This window comes from Ilyonectria robusta (assembly GCF_021365365.1).
Source record: "Ilyonectria robusta strain PMI_751 chromosome Unknown BGZ61scaffold_6, whole genome shotgun sequence".
In the NCBI taxonomy this organism is placed as follows: domain Eukaryota; kingdom Fungi; phylum Ascomycota; class Sordariomycetes; order Hypocreales; family Nectriaceae; genus Ilyonectria; species Ilyonectria robusta.
Window position 1 is genome coordinate 1,431,395 of NW_025764440.1, and position 16,322 is coordinate 1,447,716.

Sequence of the window (16,322 nt, forward strand, 5' to 3'; positions counted from 1 at the left end):
TACCACGAACGAGTGTCCGACTAGGTACCTTGCTTGACGCGACCCTGGATGGATGGATGGATGGGTGGATGGACAAGGAAAAGGAACCCGGTGAGTCTTGTCTTTCGCCTATTTAATACCGTTGATTCTATTCCTTTTCTCTTCTTTTCTTTTCTCCTCCTGGTTGTTCCATTCCGTCCTTGCTCGCCAATTATTTCCTTTTCTTTCTCTGTCCTTTGCTCATCAGTCAGCCTCCGTTGTGTCTAGCAATTGGACCCGGCCCAGCCAAGTCCAATCCAACCCATTCCGCCGCCGCCTCCCCCAGCCAAGCCAAGCCAACCTAATAAGCCCAGTTTTTTCTTCTTCTTCTTCTTCTTCTTCTTCTCCTTTGCCCGCCTCGTTCCTCGTTCCCCGTTCCCAGCAATTCATTACGCAAGATAGCCCCGATATCGCCAGCAAGGTTTCCTACAACCGCCCCCTCTGATTCTCGCATGTTCCACCTGCATTCAGTAGGAGCAACTAGAGACGATCGGCATTCGTAGTACATCAAAGACCGCCTTTTCGTGTCTATTCCCTCACATCGTTTCGTCTTTTCCTTTCTTTTTTTTTTTCGCTTTCCTTTTTATCATTGTCGCATACAAAAGCGGAGCAAGGGCGGGACGGCATGGCGTGTGTGTGCAGTGCGTGTGTGTCAGTGTGGGTGTGTGTGTTGTTGTTGCATGATATGATGGGCCTATTATGCTCTCTGCCTTTGCCCGTCCCTCACTCACTCTCTACGCCGCTCTTTGTCCATCTCCCTTGCATCAGTTCTCTCTTGTTCAGCTCCCCGTAAGCCCATCTTCTATAGCGATAAATTACTTGCCATCCAAGTGTCCCGCTTTCCGCATTGTCTCGGCGGCTCCAATTGATGACATCCATTTCCCCAGCTGAACGAGAACATGGCTCTAGCCGGTTGGCTGATTGGCTGATTGGCTGGGCTACTATCCAAACACACCCAGACACACAGACACACAGACACACAGACACAGACCGACGGCCTGGATTCATTTAGCCTTTCCACCACTCTGAGGCAAAAATGTCCACTCTCGGCTCTATTAAGCAACCCTCGCCATCATCGCCGCCAGCACAGCCGCCAGCATCGTCTATCTCACGGTGGAAATTAAGTGCCAGTTTCCCTCCCATATGTGTAATTCATCAGGAATAAATGTCTCTCTTAACAACCACGGTGCCTTTCGCTCGCTTCCAATTAGTTGCCACTCGCACTCTCCCCCCCCCTTTCCCTCATCTCCCGCATCCTCCCGAGAACCCCGACCACGCCAGGTAGATTAAGACACCATGGGTGATTGGCGGCCGACGCCGTGTCCCAGCCCAAAGAACCAGCGCTATCGATTTTTTCCTTCTTTTCCCTGGCCGCCAGTTTCACTCATCCGGGCCGTGTACCCACCCCGGCACCTTGGTTACACAGCATCCAGATGAAGTTAACAACCGCTCCATTCGTCTATGCACATGCACAGCATCAGAAGCAAACATTGCATCGCCACCTTCCCCTACTTCCCCTGCTCAGCTCGCCCTCTTCCAATATTAAGCTTCACGGGTCCAAAAACTCCGGGGAATCGTAGCCTAAACCTCCCCTCAAGCCTCAGAACTCTACTCCGTATGCCGCCCAACACTGATGCGAAACTCCCCCAGTCATTGTCGACAAAGCAAGCAAGGGAGTGAGCCACTAACGGTACCTATCAGGAGCATTCCACGGCACAATCCAATCCCAGACCGCCCCCTCTTCTCACCGACGCTTGATTGCATCCCTAGCCGCCAGCCACCATCCAACCTCACCAGGCTAGGATTTGCAGTTTCCCCTCTCCCAGCTTGGTAGAACATACCGAAAATTGGTATCATGCAAGGGCAACTGACCAACACTAACACGTAAGAAACGACGAGTAGTTCGCCCTCACTCGATACGAAACCTTCGCCATATGGAACTTAACCCTTTGTGTACGAATACCCATAGCCCGCACGTAGCCCGTAGCCCGTAGGGCACAACCCCGTGGTGTCCTCGCTGCGTTACTCGCTGCTTCACACCGGTCAGGTAGCAACCAACCCGGCCCTGCCAGCAGCAAACCGAGCGAGACAAAGCAAGAAGGAAGGAGAAGCTGATAACATCGAGCCAAAGCGCTAAACTGACTATCCTGCGAATTCTTGCCAGCACAGTGAAACCTTGGCCACGCGTCGCAGAGGCAGTGCTAACTCTTGCGAAACGCTTTCTGCTCTGGATGCCACTATCCCGTTTACCCTGCCGATCCTCGAGACGCTGCCAGCCATCAATCTACATTGAGCGCGAAAGCGTATTGGAGGGAATGACGTATGTAAGTATAATATTACTGATATTTATGCATCGGCTCGCAGAAACGATACTGTCTATCCTTGGTTTTGTAGCCCAACGAGCAAAAGAAAAACAAAAGCAATGCTCGAACCAGTTCTAGTAGCTCCCATATGTTACAAGCCGTATTACTCCTTATTTGTGCGCCTCGTTATCCTGCGTCCCATTACCCTGGGTCTCGCCCTCCATTGCTGCCCGCGTCCTTGGCTGCCACCCTGCTGCCACTCCGGCAGCAACGATACCGGCCATCACTGTAGGCGCTCCCAGCGCAGAGTTGGAGCGCGAGCGGTTCGATCTGGGTCTCCTGCGAGAGTCGGGAGTCGCCACTGGAGATCCGATACCATCCTCCTGGACAGGTGTCTGTGGCATGTTGATAGAGTTGGAGCGCGAGTGCGAGTTGCTTCTCGATCGCTGCATGATAGTCTCCTTGGGATGCTGGATGGCGAACTTGAGGTTGTTCAGGCGGCCTCCCTTCATCCGCCTGAGGAAGTTAAGTTCGTCTCGCACATCCGCCAGCGGCTCAGGATACATGTCCATCTCCTCATCCGAGATCGTAAGCCCGGGCACCTTATTGGCCCGGTTCTTGAGGAACTGGGGAATGAGGGCCAGCATGACCTTGTCGGGGATAAGACGGATGATGATACCAACGGGAATCGAGATGAAGCCAAGGACAATGGCGATGGCCCAAAGGGTACCACTCTGGCCATCCTCCGCAATTTGGAAAGCGTCACCACCAACGAAGATGATCAGGACCTGGCCACCACACATAATGGCACTAATGCCGATGAAAAACCAGTTCTTGGTCAAACCCTCAAAGATGTTGAACTTATTGTCAAGGCGACGGTTGCTACATATATCGTTAGTATGACTGCGCAGAGCTGTAATGAGTAGGAGCTACTTACTTCCACTGGTTGAATATTTGCATCCAGACGAAGGTGTTGAAGACCAGGGTGGCAATCTCCTCGTCTGAGGGGATTCGGTTGCCAGAGAGAGGAAGAATGCCCTTGGGGGCTCCGTAATACAGGAGGAAAGTGATGGCAAGCTGGTAAACGGACTGTCCCAGGATCATCTTCCACATGGTAGTGGAAATGATAGCGGAACCCTTGGGCTCAGGCTTCCGATCCAGCACGCTGTCATGGGGGGGTCCGTGGCCAGGGCGAGCGCAGCCAGAGTATCCATGATCAAGTTAACCCAGAGCAGTTGTACTGCAGTCAGGACGGCACTCTCCTCGTCGCTAGACACAGCAGTCACAAAGGTCAGCAGAACAGCAGTCACGTTGACCGTGAGCTGAAACTGAAGAAAACGCTTCACGGCATCGTTAACGGCGCGGCCCCACTTGAGAGCCTTGACGATGCTTGCAAAGTTGTCGTCCATGAGAATGATAGCAGAAGCCTCCTTGGCCACCTCAGTACCTGAGATGCCCATGGAGAAGCCTACATCGGCCATCTTGAGAGCAGGTGCGTCGTTGGTACCGTCACCAGTGACGGCAACCGTCTCGCCCTTGTCTTTGAGGCGCTTAACCAGGATACGCTTGTCCTCGGGACTGGATCGGGCCAACACGTGAAGTCTAGGAATGATTGCCTCCTGCTCAAACTTGGACAGGTTGCGGAACTCAGGTCCTTCCATGACAATGCTGTTTGCCTGGAGAATTCCACATTCCCTAGCAATAGACTCAGCAGTGATTTTGTTGTCGCCGGTAACCATTCGAACAACGACGCCTGCCTTCTGGCAAAGTCGGACAGCCTCCGGGACGCCCTCTCGCAGGGGATCCTGGATTCCGACCATACTGATGAAGGACATGTCAAAGAAGAGGTCCTCAAAGACAACCTCGTTGTTGCCACCTTCGACAAATCGAGCAGCCTTGGGGGGCCACGACTCAAAATCCTTGTAGCAAATACCGATGGTACGCAGGGATCGCTTGGCGTAGCTCTCGATGAGCTGGTTGACCGTGGCGATGTTATCATCGGACATTGACACAACGGAGCCATCTGCAGCAGGATCGCGGAGGACCTGACTGCACTGCGAAAGGATGATTTCAGAAGCACCCTTCATGAAGAGTCTGGCGCCACCGTTGGGAAGGCTGACCACAATACCCATGCACTTGCGACCAGAATCGAACGGAATAAGCTGGAGAGTCTTGGCGTTCTCTCGCTCCTCACTCACAGGTCCCATTCCGAGATAGGTGCGAGCGAAGATGAGCAGAGCGGTCTCAGTCTTGGATCCAATGAATGTATTCTCTCCGTCGACTTCGCCCTCGAATGCGGTGGAGTTGAGCGAGATGGATTTGAGTAAAAGTTCCTTGACTGGGGCACTGAGCATCGAAGCAAACTCCGAGGCTGAGATGTCACCACTCGTGTCAATTGGTGTCGATTCGCCATCACTGCCCTGGGTTCCAGGACGACCGCCGCCGAACCTATGGCTGGTTCCGATAGTTCCCGAGACAACTTGCATCTTGTTCTGGGTCAAAGTACCGGTCTTGTCAGAGCAAATAGTTGTTGCGTTACCCATGACTTCACAGGCCTTCAGATGTCGCACCAAATTGGCGTCACGAAGCATGCGGGTGGTAGCGAACGCCAAAGCCAGTGTAACTGCGAGCGGGAGGCCTTCGGGGACAGCGACCACGATAATGGTCACAACCATGATGAAAATGTTAAGAAACATTTGACCCTTCTCGGCAGGAGAGACGTCGGCAGGCTGCTTAGGTAGGCGGACCAGGAATTCGATGAACAGGACGATGAACAAGAGCAGACCAGCAGCACCACCAAGCTTGGCAATGTAGGTAGCAATGACGTTGAGCTTCGCTTGGAGAGGTGTCATCTCGGGATCATCGTTCAAAGCCATGAGGGTCTTTCCGTAGGAAGAGTAAATGCCGGTGGATGTGCACATGAAGGTGCCAACACCTTCCATGATTCGAGATCCAGACTGAATGAAGGGATCCATCTTCTTGAGTTCGTCATTGTTTTCGATGGCGGCATAAACTTCGTCGGCGGGTCGTTTCCGGATAATATCAGACTCGCCAGTGGTCTGCGACTCATCGCACTTGACATTGAAACCATCGATGAGAATTCCGTCAACAGGGACCAAGTCTCCTGGCTCCAGATGGAGAACATCACCAACCAGAATGTCGAAAACGGAGAGTTCCATGATCTTTCCAGAGCGTACAACCTTGACATCGCGATCCTGTTTCTTTTTGTTCAATTTGGCGAATTGGCGTTCCTTTTGGTAGTCGTTCAGGGACCCAACAATCACAACAATAACAATAGCAGCAATGATTGCCACACCCTCGATCCACTCCACCTTGGGCTCACCCGGCTTGTGCTCACCACCAAAGGTTTGGTAAAGTCCGACAGCCAAGCTGATAACTGCAGCAATTGACAACAGAATCAGCACCTTGTCGTTATAGGTGATCCACATGAGTTGCAGCAGGCTCTTGCCCTTCTTCTCCGGCAGTCGGTTGTCCTTAAAAACGCGGAGTCGATCCACAAAGTGGCCGCTTTCACCACCGGGTGAGCTTACATGGATCGCCGGAGACACGCCTTCAGATTCCAGCTTGTAGTTTTTGGCGGTCGCTTCGTCGAAAGAAACTTGGCCATCCAGATGAGTTTCCTCAAGGCTCAAGCCGGCCTTTCGATCAGTTCGCAGACCCTTCTCGAGGCCCTTCATGCCACCTAGCTTATAAAAGGCGGCAATATTCTTGGGGTTGAACATCTTGTTCATCTGACCAGGGGTGAACGCAAAAGGGTTGTTTTCAACTTCGAAGTCAGCCTCCGTGCCAACATCGGCTTTCAAGGCCGTCTCATCGTTCATAATCTTATGAGAGCTCATGTCAGACGACTTGTACTTTTCCGCCTGGGTCGAGTTGGATCCAACCACAGTAGTTTCGCCGTGCGAGGTGAAGGAACGAGACATGTCCTCCGAATCGACCGAGTTCTGTCGCGATCGTAGGGTTTCTGGGACTGCCAGGAAGGCAGCGCCACGGTCGCCATTTCGTGATGTCACCGGGCTCGATACATTATGAGGGCTTGTTGGCCTACTGTCTCGGCTCTCGAAGGAAACAGCTGTGTTGAGGTCGGGTCGCGGGTTTCCAGCTTGGCGTTGAGATACCCAGCTCGTAGACAACGGGTCTGCAACAGTAGTTGTGGGACTCACGGCATCGTCCTGGGGAGAGATTGGTTCGTTGGGCCGCTGTTGTTGTTGGGAATTGGATGCCATTTCGGGGGCGTTGGTACTAGGGTTGACATCCGTTGTGTCAATGGTAATGGTCGGCCTAGAGAGAAGGGAATCCTGTCAGTAAAGTACAAGGCTGAATGATATGCGGCATCGGATGCCTCTCGGGCATTGGGGTGACATACGCGCGCCGCCTCATGGGCGGATTCGGCGTCTCGTCAGCCATGATGGGCAGGCAGCCCCCGTTGCGGAGGAACTAGGCAATCCGAAACTCTGGGAGGGCTCCCGTGGCAATCGTGGCAGCGCAGCGAGGCTGAGCAAGAGGCGAATGGCTAGACAATGTTGATGGTGACGGTCGAAACAAAGGAAGAGTTAGGAGAATGGAGACGGCGTGGAGCCAAGAGGGCCGGCATGGGCGATGTAGTAAGTTATGAAGGAAAGAAAGAAAAATGGGACGAGGGAATCCCGGAGAACGGGTTAGTCTGAAATGCCGGTCTGGCGTCAAACAGCGGTTCTCTTGAATCAAGACAACCTACCATTTGCGACGTGAGGGGAGTGTAAAAACGATGGAGTGATAGAAGAGCGAGGAGTCCGTCTGGCTTGCCGCTTGCCACTTGCCAAGCAGAGGCAATGAGGCTGTGCAAATGCAATGATTGGCCGTGTGGGGCATCACCCGGCTCGGGAGGTGACCAGGTACGTATCCTTGTTGTCTAGGGGAGGAGCGATGCAGGGCCGGCCGGAGCTACCAGCCATGGGTACCTCCGTCCCTAAAATGCCTGTCAAGGGACATCGGGCAAGCAAGCATTGGCGATGTAAAGAACGAGGCGGGTCGCGCTTTGGCTAGGCGCTAAACAGCGTCAAATCAAATCCGCGGAGACTGTCTGCGTCGTCGCCTGGTAGCGCTGAGGTACTGTTCGCCATAATCTGGCATGCCAATGACTCGAGGGGACTTTGACCACAACTAGGTACCTACCTTACCTAGGTACCTACGGTAGGCCTGGCCATCGCATCGACGCCCCTAGTACCAACCAATACAATGCTAAACTAAACGACTCTCGCCCCTGTAAATTCTTGGGGTCGGCCACGGTGCCTCCTTCGCGGTGCAGCACGTTGCACAGGGCTTGTTCCATCTCAGTCCTGCCTGCGTAAGCTGGCTTCGTGTCGTACGAAATCTCGGTCATCGCCAATAACAAAACGTCCGAATCCCAAGCATTTAGAGAAGGCCTCGGTATTGTTCTTTCTCTTGGAAATTCTCCATGGCTCGGAATCCAAGAGATCTCGACTCTGGGCGGCCTCTCGCGAACCGACGCACACTGATGGAGGCTGAGTCGCTACACTTTGCCATGTGAGCTGAACAAGTGCGAAATCCACGAAGCTCTGAAGCCGAGTCGATGACGGCTCTAGCATGCCTTGTCCAGGCAGCCGGTCATCACTGTTGGACAATGCTGCTGCATCGAACCCTATTTCCTAGGCATGCACCATCTGAATACCATACCAACCTTTAGTGATGACATCCCCCAGCAGCGACAGCCAAGCGACATTTCATTCGATGACGGATCCTGAATACAGTGCGGGTGGACGCGCAGATCTGGCAGATGGTGCGACTGGCAGCCAAGGCTCTAACTATTTAGGCGTAGTCGCCGTCGCAGTGGCACGACTTGGCGTTGTTCAGCGCACTCCGTACCCATCTCACGATCCATGAACTGGGTTTCCCATTTCCCGGGGCCACTTGCTTTCGCTGACAACCGCGATTGCAATTGCGAACGGGAAGATCGACATCGCTGCTCATCACCCTCTAGGTACAAGCTCAGGATACCTAAGCTCCCGCCTCGGGAGGTACCAAGAGTCGTATTTAGATGGAGTCGCCGTGCTATGCAATCAAAATACTCGCTACCATTTCCTAGCGATACTTAGCATCCCTGCAAATTCGCATGCAACATTAGGTACCTCAGACACGCGCCACGCGTCCCGCGGCTTTCTAGAAGACCTCTGGGAACCGCTCAACGGCGCCCTTTGGCTCTTTTCCCCTGCCCTGAAGGACACCCGGTCCGATACAATCAGATCTGCAATAAGCAATCCTCGCGCTGGCGCTCAGTTCCAGTCACAGGTCACAGGTCATTCCCACCGCTGCCTTCGACTGATATTTCCCTAGCGGTCGACATGACGACGACGACAACGGCGGCGGCCGCGGCGGCGATAGAGGCCGAGGTCGTGTGAGACTCGCCTTCTCCACCTGCTCTCTTAGGGCCCCTGATACGGGGCAGGACGTGTTCCCCGGAGAGGCAATCTCCACGCCGAAGACGCCAGGGTGAAGGAGGCCGATGGTACAGCTGCTTGATTGAGATGGGTCCAATGCGTACGACTCCCGTGGCAATTTCCAGGCCAAATTGGGGCGGTCCCTGGCAGAAAGCCCGGCCACATGGCTGAGCTTATTTGTCTTTTCGGCCAGTGCAATTCTGGGGCTCCGGAAATGAGGGTGCATACGTCGTCATCAATCCATGGCACCAAAGGCATTACGATGGTGTTTATTGGCGGGCATTGCCAGCTGGGTCGCTGAGTGACTCTCTGGGTAGGCTCACTTTGTCCGGCCGTCTCCTCCGCCAACCACGTATTCGGGCTGTCGCAGGCAGTGCACACGGAGTAGGCGCGGTGTCTCCTTCGCCCCTCTCGCTTTGAGCTCGGAGGCATCCGTTGCCAACGGATCGAGTCTCGTCCTCGGTCCGTATGAGCAGTATTGGGCCGTATAGACAGTGAGGACTGCATGGAATCAATGATTTGGAGGCTGCTCCACAATGCTATCCATTAAGCTATGGTGCTACTGTCCCGTATGTAGGCGCCCGCGCCGCCCCCTGTCAATAACAAGGTTGAGCCAAGCTGGAACCCCAAGGCCAAGCTTTTCAGTTGATGTCGCTCTCATCCCATCCCCATGCACACTTTATCTCAGTCCCCCCTTGTCCCCATCGAGCTACCCATCTGGGAGAAAGATGAGAGCCAAGCCAATCCGCCAGGAACCCCGTCGAAGAGGGCCTTGGTTGACGGCACTGGCGGTCGGATGAGCCAACCTCGTGTCCGCAGTGACAATTCGACGGGAATCGCCTCCGGGGCGCAGTACAACGTCCTCGAGGCTTGAGCCGGATTTTCGCAGGGGTTTCGCGGGTTTCGTTGACGTCGTTGCCACCCTCAACGCGAGCGAGGCTTTCTGCGGCGTCACACCGTCGCCCTGGCTTGGTGCAGATCACGCTTCTTGGCCCAAAACACGAGGCAAAAAAAACTTGGCAGAATTGGGGACGCCCTCCCACGCTCTAAACCGCCCCAACATTTTGGTGATTGCAGCTGAGCAGTAAAGCTACCAGCAGTAGACACAACCCTTTTCCAGCACAGCCTCCGTGTTGGCTACACAGGACCCAAGAGCCGGGAGGTCTGGAGTGGTGGAAATGCATGGAATTGTATGCACGCGCGCGCGTGGTCGCCTGAGTCAAACCACAACCGTAACATGGCCCATGATGTGCGACGGTGCATTGCGGCCCATGACACTCACCTATGGCTGCACTTCACTACCAAAGCCCGACTCCCCATTCTCTCACGCAAAGACGGGAGTCCATCCCCGGAGATTTGTTCCGTGACGATTGAATTTCGGCCCCATCGTCATCATGTGTCGTCGAAAAAAAGTTCGTTCGTCCCGGTTTGCCCAAGTGGCACATCACTTCAGCAGCCAATCAACATGCTCTAGTCTGATAACCTGGCAGCCACCAACAACTTCCTGCATATCGCCAGCAAAACCAGGTCTCGGATCCCCTTGCAAAATGCCCCGGCGGAGTTGGTCGCTACCCAGGCGACCAGCATTCTGTTGCGGGGGTCTCACGCCCGAAGTCTGATTACTCCACGACGGCGCGTGTGCAGAGGCGAAAGAGCACCACTCCGACCCTTCAACTCATCCTACTAGTCCCTTTTAGGCCATTATGGGATGTACAGGGGAGTGCTCAGCCTCAATCATCCCAGGTGAGCGACGAATCTATGCCAATGAATTAGTGGGCCCGTACATTTGGGCAGGCATTTGGGTTACTTACAGCAATCAGAGACATGGAGAGCTTTTTGCTCCAATGGATCCAGACACATCCACGGCATGCCCAGAAGAAACAGGGAATGTTTCGGGGACCTTTGAAACCTCCTTCTTTAAGAAGCAGGTGCCCGTTGATCGCGCGAGAATCCTCAAATGATAGTCAATACACTTTGATGACCCCTGTATCACTTCAGTTTTACTTCCGGGATCACCTGACTATTGTTTCGTCAAAACAATCCGCCAGCCGGCAAACCCTCTCTGAAAGTCTCTCGCCCAGAGTCAGTTTACCGCTAAGAAGCTTAACTCCTGCGGGAGTGCCAAGATGCCTAGTGGTCCCCACCCCACCCCGATTACCTCACTGAAGCCATCATCTCCTCATGAACCCAACTTGGCAGCTGCAAATCCTCTCAGATACATGCGATAGATCGAGGCCCAAGTCGTGGCGGCATGCTATCAAGCTTCCGAACCTAGCTCTCTAGATCGACCCAGAGGGCAGTGCTCTCGGAAAACTCAGTTACCGCCTCCGCGGCCCAGGGGTCTAGCCAATCGGTTGACATAAACCCTCAAGCTTGTCCTTTCACCGCCAAGCTATCCCCATCTTCAACGTGTGGAGTTGACACTTTCCGCCTGCCTGTTGTCGGGTGAGGAGGCGGGGAAGGATGGGTCCCAAACTGAGCCATGAAGACTGATGTAAGCCCGAGAGGGGACTTTGGGTCGTTAGACGTCTAAGCCACGATGGGTATGTTGCGCGGCCGAGGCGAGGGAGGCGAGAAACATTTGCTGTCATCCCGTGTTTGATACTTGGAGCAGCAACAACCAGCCGTCTCACTCGGCGATGGGCCGCATTCCCTCCAAGCCACAACCACGGTGACACACCGTACAACAAGCTCCAGTGACATGCCGACCAGGAGAGCTCAATACTGCCCAAAGCTATCAACACTCCCCCTCCGGGATCTCTTGATATTGACGGACGCGATCCTTTCGGGTCAACTCCCCGCGGGGCTGGCAACACCAATTTCGCAGGGAAGACACCGTCTAATGCCATGATGTGGCCTCTAAGCCACCGCGAACATGACAAGCGTTCCAAGCTTGGTGAGGGCTTTTGAGTCCATGATCCGTCTTTGGGGCTGTAAGACCTCATCTGTAACATCTTCCAATCCCACCAGGGCTGTGTCGGCGGTCCGAAACGAGTGGTTTGCGAAGGTAGCCCAACGGCTGTGTAAATTGCTCCAGAATCAACCTCGGCTGCGCACTACTATTCGATTGAGGGCTGAGTCACATCCTCACCGTTGCGAATGTGGTATATCACATGTAGGCTGTAGCAATGTTTATTGTGAGTGGTTCAGCAAGGTTGACCCAGCCGACTTGAATGCAATTGGTTCCTTCTCTCCGAAGCCTCCCTGCTACGCTACCATCTGCAGGATACATATTCAGGCTGCTCCGTTGGAGATGGGAGTCCATCTGCTTGGGCTATGTCCATGCTACTTGAAACCCCTTGATACACTCGTTCCAGAAAGATCGACGGTGCGTAAGAGAGAAAACATAATTTCCACTAATCTGCTCCGCCAAGTTCTGGCCAAGAATTAGTTAATTCGCATATGTCGTCACAATTAACTCTCCCACACTAACTTAGAATACGACCGCCATGACCATGCCGCCGAGATGATCAATCTGCTTCACCGACAAGAGAGACCGGCATTGTTCCTCCATCTCCACAACTGTGATGCGCAAACATCCCTCTCACCTGCTCTGCTTCCGAGCTCTGACATTCATGTGCAGCGTTGGTTCCAAATCTGCGTGCAACCCAAAAACTAAACTCCGTGCACCATGTATATCCACCACACTCCGGCAGCACTGCCTCGATGCCAACACAAGTGTTGCAGGCAAAACCCCTCGTCCTCGCGTCGGATCCCGCATCTTCCGCCAGAATCAGAACCAACCGGCGCCAAATGCCGTTACGACGTGCTCGCGGTTTCCCCTCTCCAAGACGTTGCCTGCTCCACTCATGTCCCGGTCTCAGCGTGGCTGTGCTGGCTGCCAACACCAATCCGAGGGCTTTTCATTCCCTGTTGATGAAGCCATTAACGCCTACCGTGGAAATGGGCGGTAGGGCATCCGTTGAATTTCGGTGCAGTCCCGAGCGTGCCAAGTGTAGATGGCGTCTTACGTGGGCTGGTGATGATCAAGCTTTGCTCCGTGCGTAGATGATCAAAGGAAATTCAAAGGTACCTCAGTTTCGTAGGTGTCATGTAGGGTAAGGATAAGGGAGATCCTAGGGGTAAGACTTGCTTCTGGGAAATGAGGTGGGCTATGCAAACATGTTATCGTGGGGGTTGGGGATCCACGTAATATCTCGGCATCAACGTCACTTTGTCACTGCGTGTCATACGACGGTGGGAAGCTCGCCGCGATGTGTTGTCTGGAATGAGAAGACACATTCCCTTGGCTTTTCGATGTAAACAGTTGACTTTTGACGAACCCTACCGTAGTTTCTACGATCCTTATTCATGTGCAAACCGGCCTCCATACCCTATAACCCATGTTGACCTTTTGCCCAGTCATGGTACTCCCCAAGCATTGTAGCAAACCTCTATCCTCTGCCCAGGTCAACTCTTCTGACAGAAACCATGCCCTCGGCGCCCTCCTGGTCCTTCAGAGAATTCGATTCGATACCAAAGAATGGCGCAACACCATGCCTTAGAACCCCCTTCCAGAAGCCGGCCACAATATCCTGCAAGTCCCCTCCGGTCTGCTTGAAGTCTGGGAACGCATTCACCTCGAGAAGCCATGCAACCCCTTTCGTGTCGACGAGGAAGTCCAATCCAAACACCTCAAACGCATTGGGCATCGTCTGGAAATGCACAGGCATAGCCTTCGCCGCGCCTTCGAAGACCTCGCCAGTGACCTCGCAGATCTGGCGGAAGATGTCGTCACGCGTGGCCGCCGGCAACGGTAGGTCCCAGAAGCGGCGGACTGTGTTCTCGTTCGGCGAGTCCTGTAGACAGGTGTTGGTGAGGAAGGCTTCGATGTCGTCCGGGGCGTCGGCCGGTGCTGCGTAGGGCTTTCCGGCGAAGAGAGCAAGCATGTGTTTGTAGACCCAGACGTTGAGACTGCCGGTGCAGAGGACATATGTTCGAATGTGGAACTTGCGGTTGTTGTCCTCCAAGAGCAGAGGTGGGTGAATATACGGCTGGGCCACGAAATGTCTCAGATGTGAAGTCGTGATGTAGTCTCCATCATCGTCGTCGACCTTATTAGAGGCATCACCCCTGTCCGCATCATCCTCGTCGTCGCTATCAGGACGATCCTCCTCCCAACCGTCAAATATGGCCTGAAGCTCGTCCATTGAGCTGAACAGTCGGATGCCCTGTCCTCGGTCACTCATGCCAGGCTTCAAGATCCACCACTCCTTCGCAGCGGCTTCTTCGTCAGTTAGTGCCTCGTTTCGGTCCATGCTTTCTCGGAGATCAAAGGCCTCAACTAAAGCATCGTCGAGGAACTCGGCGTAATCAACCTCGAAGGCTTCGCTGCGCTTGATGTGATCCTTTAGGACGGAAGTGGGGTTCTTGGCCACCCAGTGGTCGACGGTTGTCGAGAGATAGTGCTTTCGGATCAGCGCTTTTCGGATCATGTAGCTGTTGATGAGCGACGTCTTCTCGTGGCTGCCTGCATATTCGAAGTCGATGGACTCATAGGCCGTTATCTGCAGCACCTTCGTATCCGAGGAGGGGAACATTCGCGAGACAACGATACCGTCGTCGGACGCTGGCAAGTCGGTGATAATGTTGACCAGGTTATTTGGGAATAGTGAATTCATGGCTGAGAGGATCAGGGGTTGGACATAGGAGTCTTCGTAAGAGATGATGGCCTGGACAGGGGCTTTTCCAGCTTCATCTCCCTTCAACCGCAGGGGGATCTCAACTTTTCTCTTGGAGCCGTTTGCCTCCACTGACTGACTTGGACTGCTTGACCATGGTAAGAATGAGATCTATTTGGAGAGATGCTTTCTGCATAGAATACAGGCAACAAAATCATGCATCGTTACTCATAACCCAGCCCGAGATGCCCCAACAAAATCGACGCTGGCGACTTTGGGGAATACACTCACAGTTCTAGCTCTTTCTGGTTGAACTCGCCAGGTCCATGCATGAAGTTTGCCTTCAGAGGAGTGACGCTAGAATAGGGTCAGTAATTGGGTCGTGGTAGCGGTTAGGGGTAACTCACCTCGTTTGTCCTTCCTTAACGGTCCATCCGTCATTGCCAGGCTGGGACTCCTCCACGCTCTTGTAAACGTCGGTGAACTTAGGCGCCCACTTGAAGTGCTTGTGGACATGTCCCTTTCTCGCCTCGCCTGACTTGCCTCCATCATTCACTTCCCCATCCATGCCCTCTCGTATCCTCTCCTCTTCCTCCTTCTCATCACCGGATTCGCCCTCAATCTCTTGAAAACAGCCACCCTCTCGCCAGTAGTTCTGCAGCACATTGGTCCAGATGGTCTTGTGACTCTCAATGCCTTCGACAAGGGGAACGTTGACGCTGTAGAGGTCCGCGCTACCATCCGTCGGCCACTGCTTATAGAGCGCCTCAACGACCTTCACGCTGTGCCGGCAGGCAGCCTCAATGATGACGGGGTCGTGATTCCGCGAGAAGAAGGCAAAGCTAAGAGCGATGGCCTTGTGCTGGCAGACAGCAGCCTCCAATGCGGCGCCCAGGGTTCCGGAGCTCAGGGCAAATACAGCCGTGGTATTTCGACCATAGTTGGGGCCACTGACAACGAGATCAACAGGACCACGCTCCTGGAAGAAGTGGTGAAGGCCAATCTGGACGCAAGAAGCGGGGGTTCCGTCAATGAGAATCCACTCCTCGACATCCCCCGAGGGTGAAGGCCGGTGGTGGGTGGTGCCCTCAGAGTCCTCGCCGTGGATGTTGGCGGAAGGTCGGTAGTACAAAGGCTTGAGAGTCTGCCCAATCATGTGCGCCTTGCCGATCCATGAACGCTGGGTGTGAGGCACACATACAGATACGATGTGACCAGCCTCCTGGAGCTTTTTGATGAGGCAATGGACATAAGGCGACGAGTGAGGCGATGGTGGCCCGTCGTCGTTGGTAACGAGAATATGCATCTTGAAGGTGCTCGAGTTTAGGGTAGGCGAACGAGCGACAGAGACCAGAGGGAGGGATGGAGAGCGTTTAGACCTGGCAGGTGAGAAACTCTTCAGGAAGCTGGAGATTCGAACGAAGCAGATGCAGCTTGGAGAAGACAAGGTTGGGCCGTCAGCGATAAAACTCCGGCGTAGTCGGATCGGAAGGTCAAATCGCAGGGCCGAAATCGTAGGTGAGGGGCAAACGTGGGGCAGCGAGGACCGGAAGTCGACGGGACAGCGCTAAGCACGCAAGCTCGCCTTGGATTTGGCTCAGAAGCACTTTATTCATGGCTTGGATAAGGTAAATGGATTTAAGTCCTCGATTTAGGCTAACTAGAAGTAAGAGCATTCATAACTCGATTTATCGGCATACTCGCCATTCTTTCAGGTATCCTTCCATCCATCTGTCTGTCACCCATTTGCGTTCCCTTCCATTCCTGTCCATTCGTCACTCAGTCCACCCAAAAACTCGTCTGCTATTCAGACCTTACAGTTCCAGTCAACGCCATAAAAGCAGATCCTTCCTCAGTTTTTTAATCCCTAGGCCAGGGGAAAAACAAAATCGACATGGAGAAGTGAATTCAAAGTCGGTTGG

At 53.8% G+C, this 16,322-nt stretch overlaps 4 protein-coding genes across 4 annotated transcripts; 1 reads left to right on the forward strand and 3 right to left on the reverse strand.

Annotated features, from left to right (window-relative positions):
* Nucleotides 1-633: 633 nt before the first annotated feature.
* BGZ61DRAFT_199837 (uncharacterized protein) lies at nt 634-1,185 on the reverse strand. Its single transcript, XM_046237901.1, has one exon. The coding sequence runs from the start codon at nt 1,024-1,026 to the stop codon at nt 742-744; it is 285 nt and encodes a 94-aa protein (XP_046106946.1). The 5' UTR covers nt 1,027-1,185; the 3' UTR covers nt 634-741.
* Nucleotides 1,186-2,304: 1,119 nt separating this feature from the next.
* Nucleotides 2,305-6,749, reverse strand: BGZ61DRAFT_572368 (uncharacterized protein; the record flags this gene model as incomplete). The annotated part of the gene is made up of 4 exons (XM_046256098.1): nt 2,305-3,203; nt 3,259-3,425; nt 3,458-6,623; nt 6,709-6,749. 4 exons carry the CDS (start codon nt 6,747-6,749, stop codon nt 2,492-2,494), a joined length of 4,086 nt encoding a protein of 1,361 aa, XP_046106947.1. The 3' UTR covers nt 2,305-2,491.
* Nucleotides 6,750-11,979: 5,230 nt separating this feature from the next.
* Nucleotides 11,980-13,059, forward strand: BGZ61DRAFT_447996 (uncharacterized protein). Its single transcript, XM_046245421.1, has one exon. It carries the CDS (start codon nt 12,307-12,309, stop codon nt 12,691-12,693), a length of 387 nt encoding a protein of 128 aa, XP_046106948.1. The 5' UTR covers nt 11,980-12,306; the 3' UTR covers nt 12,694-13,059.
* BGZ61DRAFT_447999 (survival protein sure-like phosphatase/nucleotidase) lies at nt 13,009-15,902 on the reverse strand. Its single transcript, XM_046245422.1, has 3 exons — nt 14,808-15,902; nt 14,692-14,757; nt 13,009-14,545 (listed from the first exon to the last, which is right to left on the reverse strand). Exons 1-3 carry the CDS (start codon nt 15,704-15,706, stop codon nt 13,174-13,176), a joined length of 2,337 nt encoding a protein of 778 aa, XP_046106949.1. The 5' UTR covers nt 15,707-15,902; the 3' UTR covers nt 13,009-13,173.
* Nucleotides 15,903-16,322: the final 420 nt, after the last annotated feature.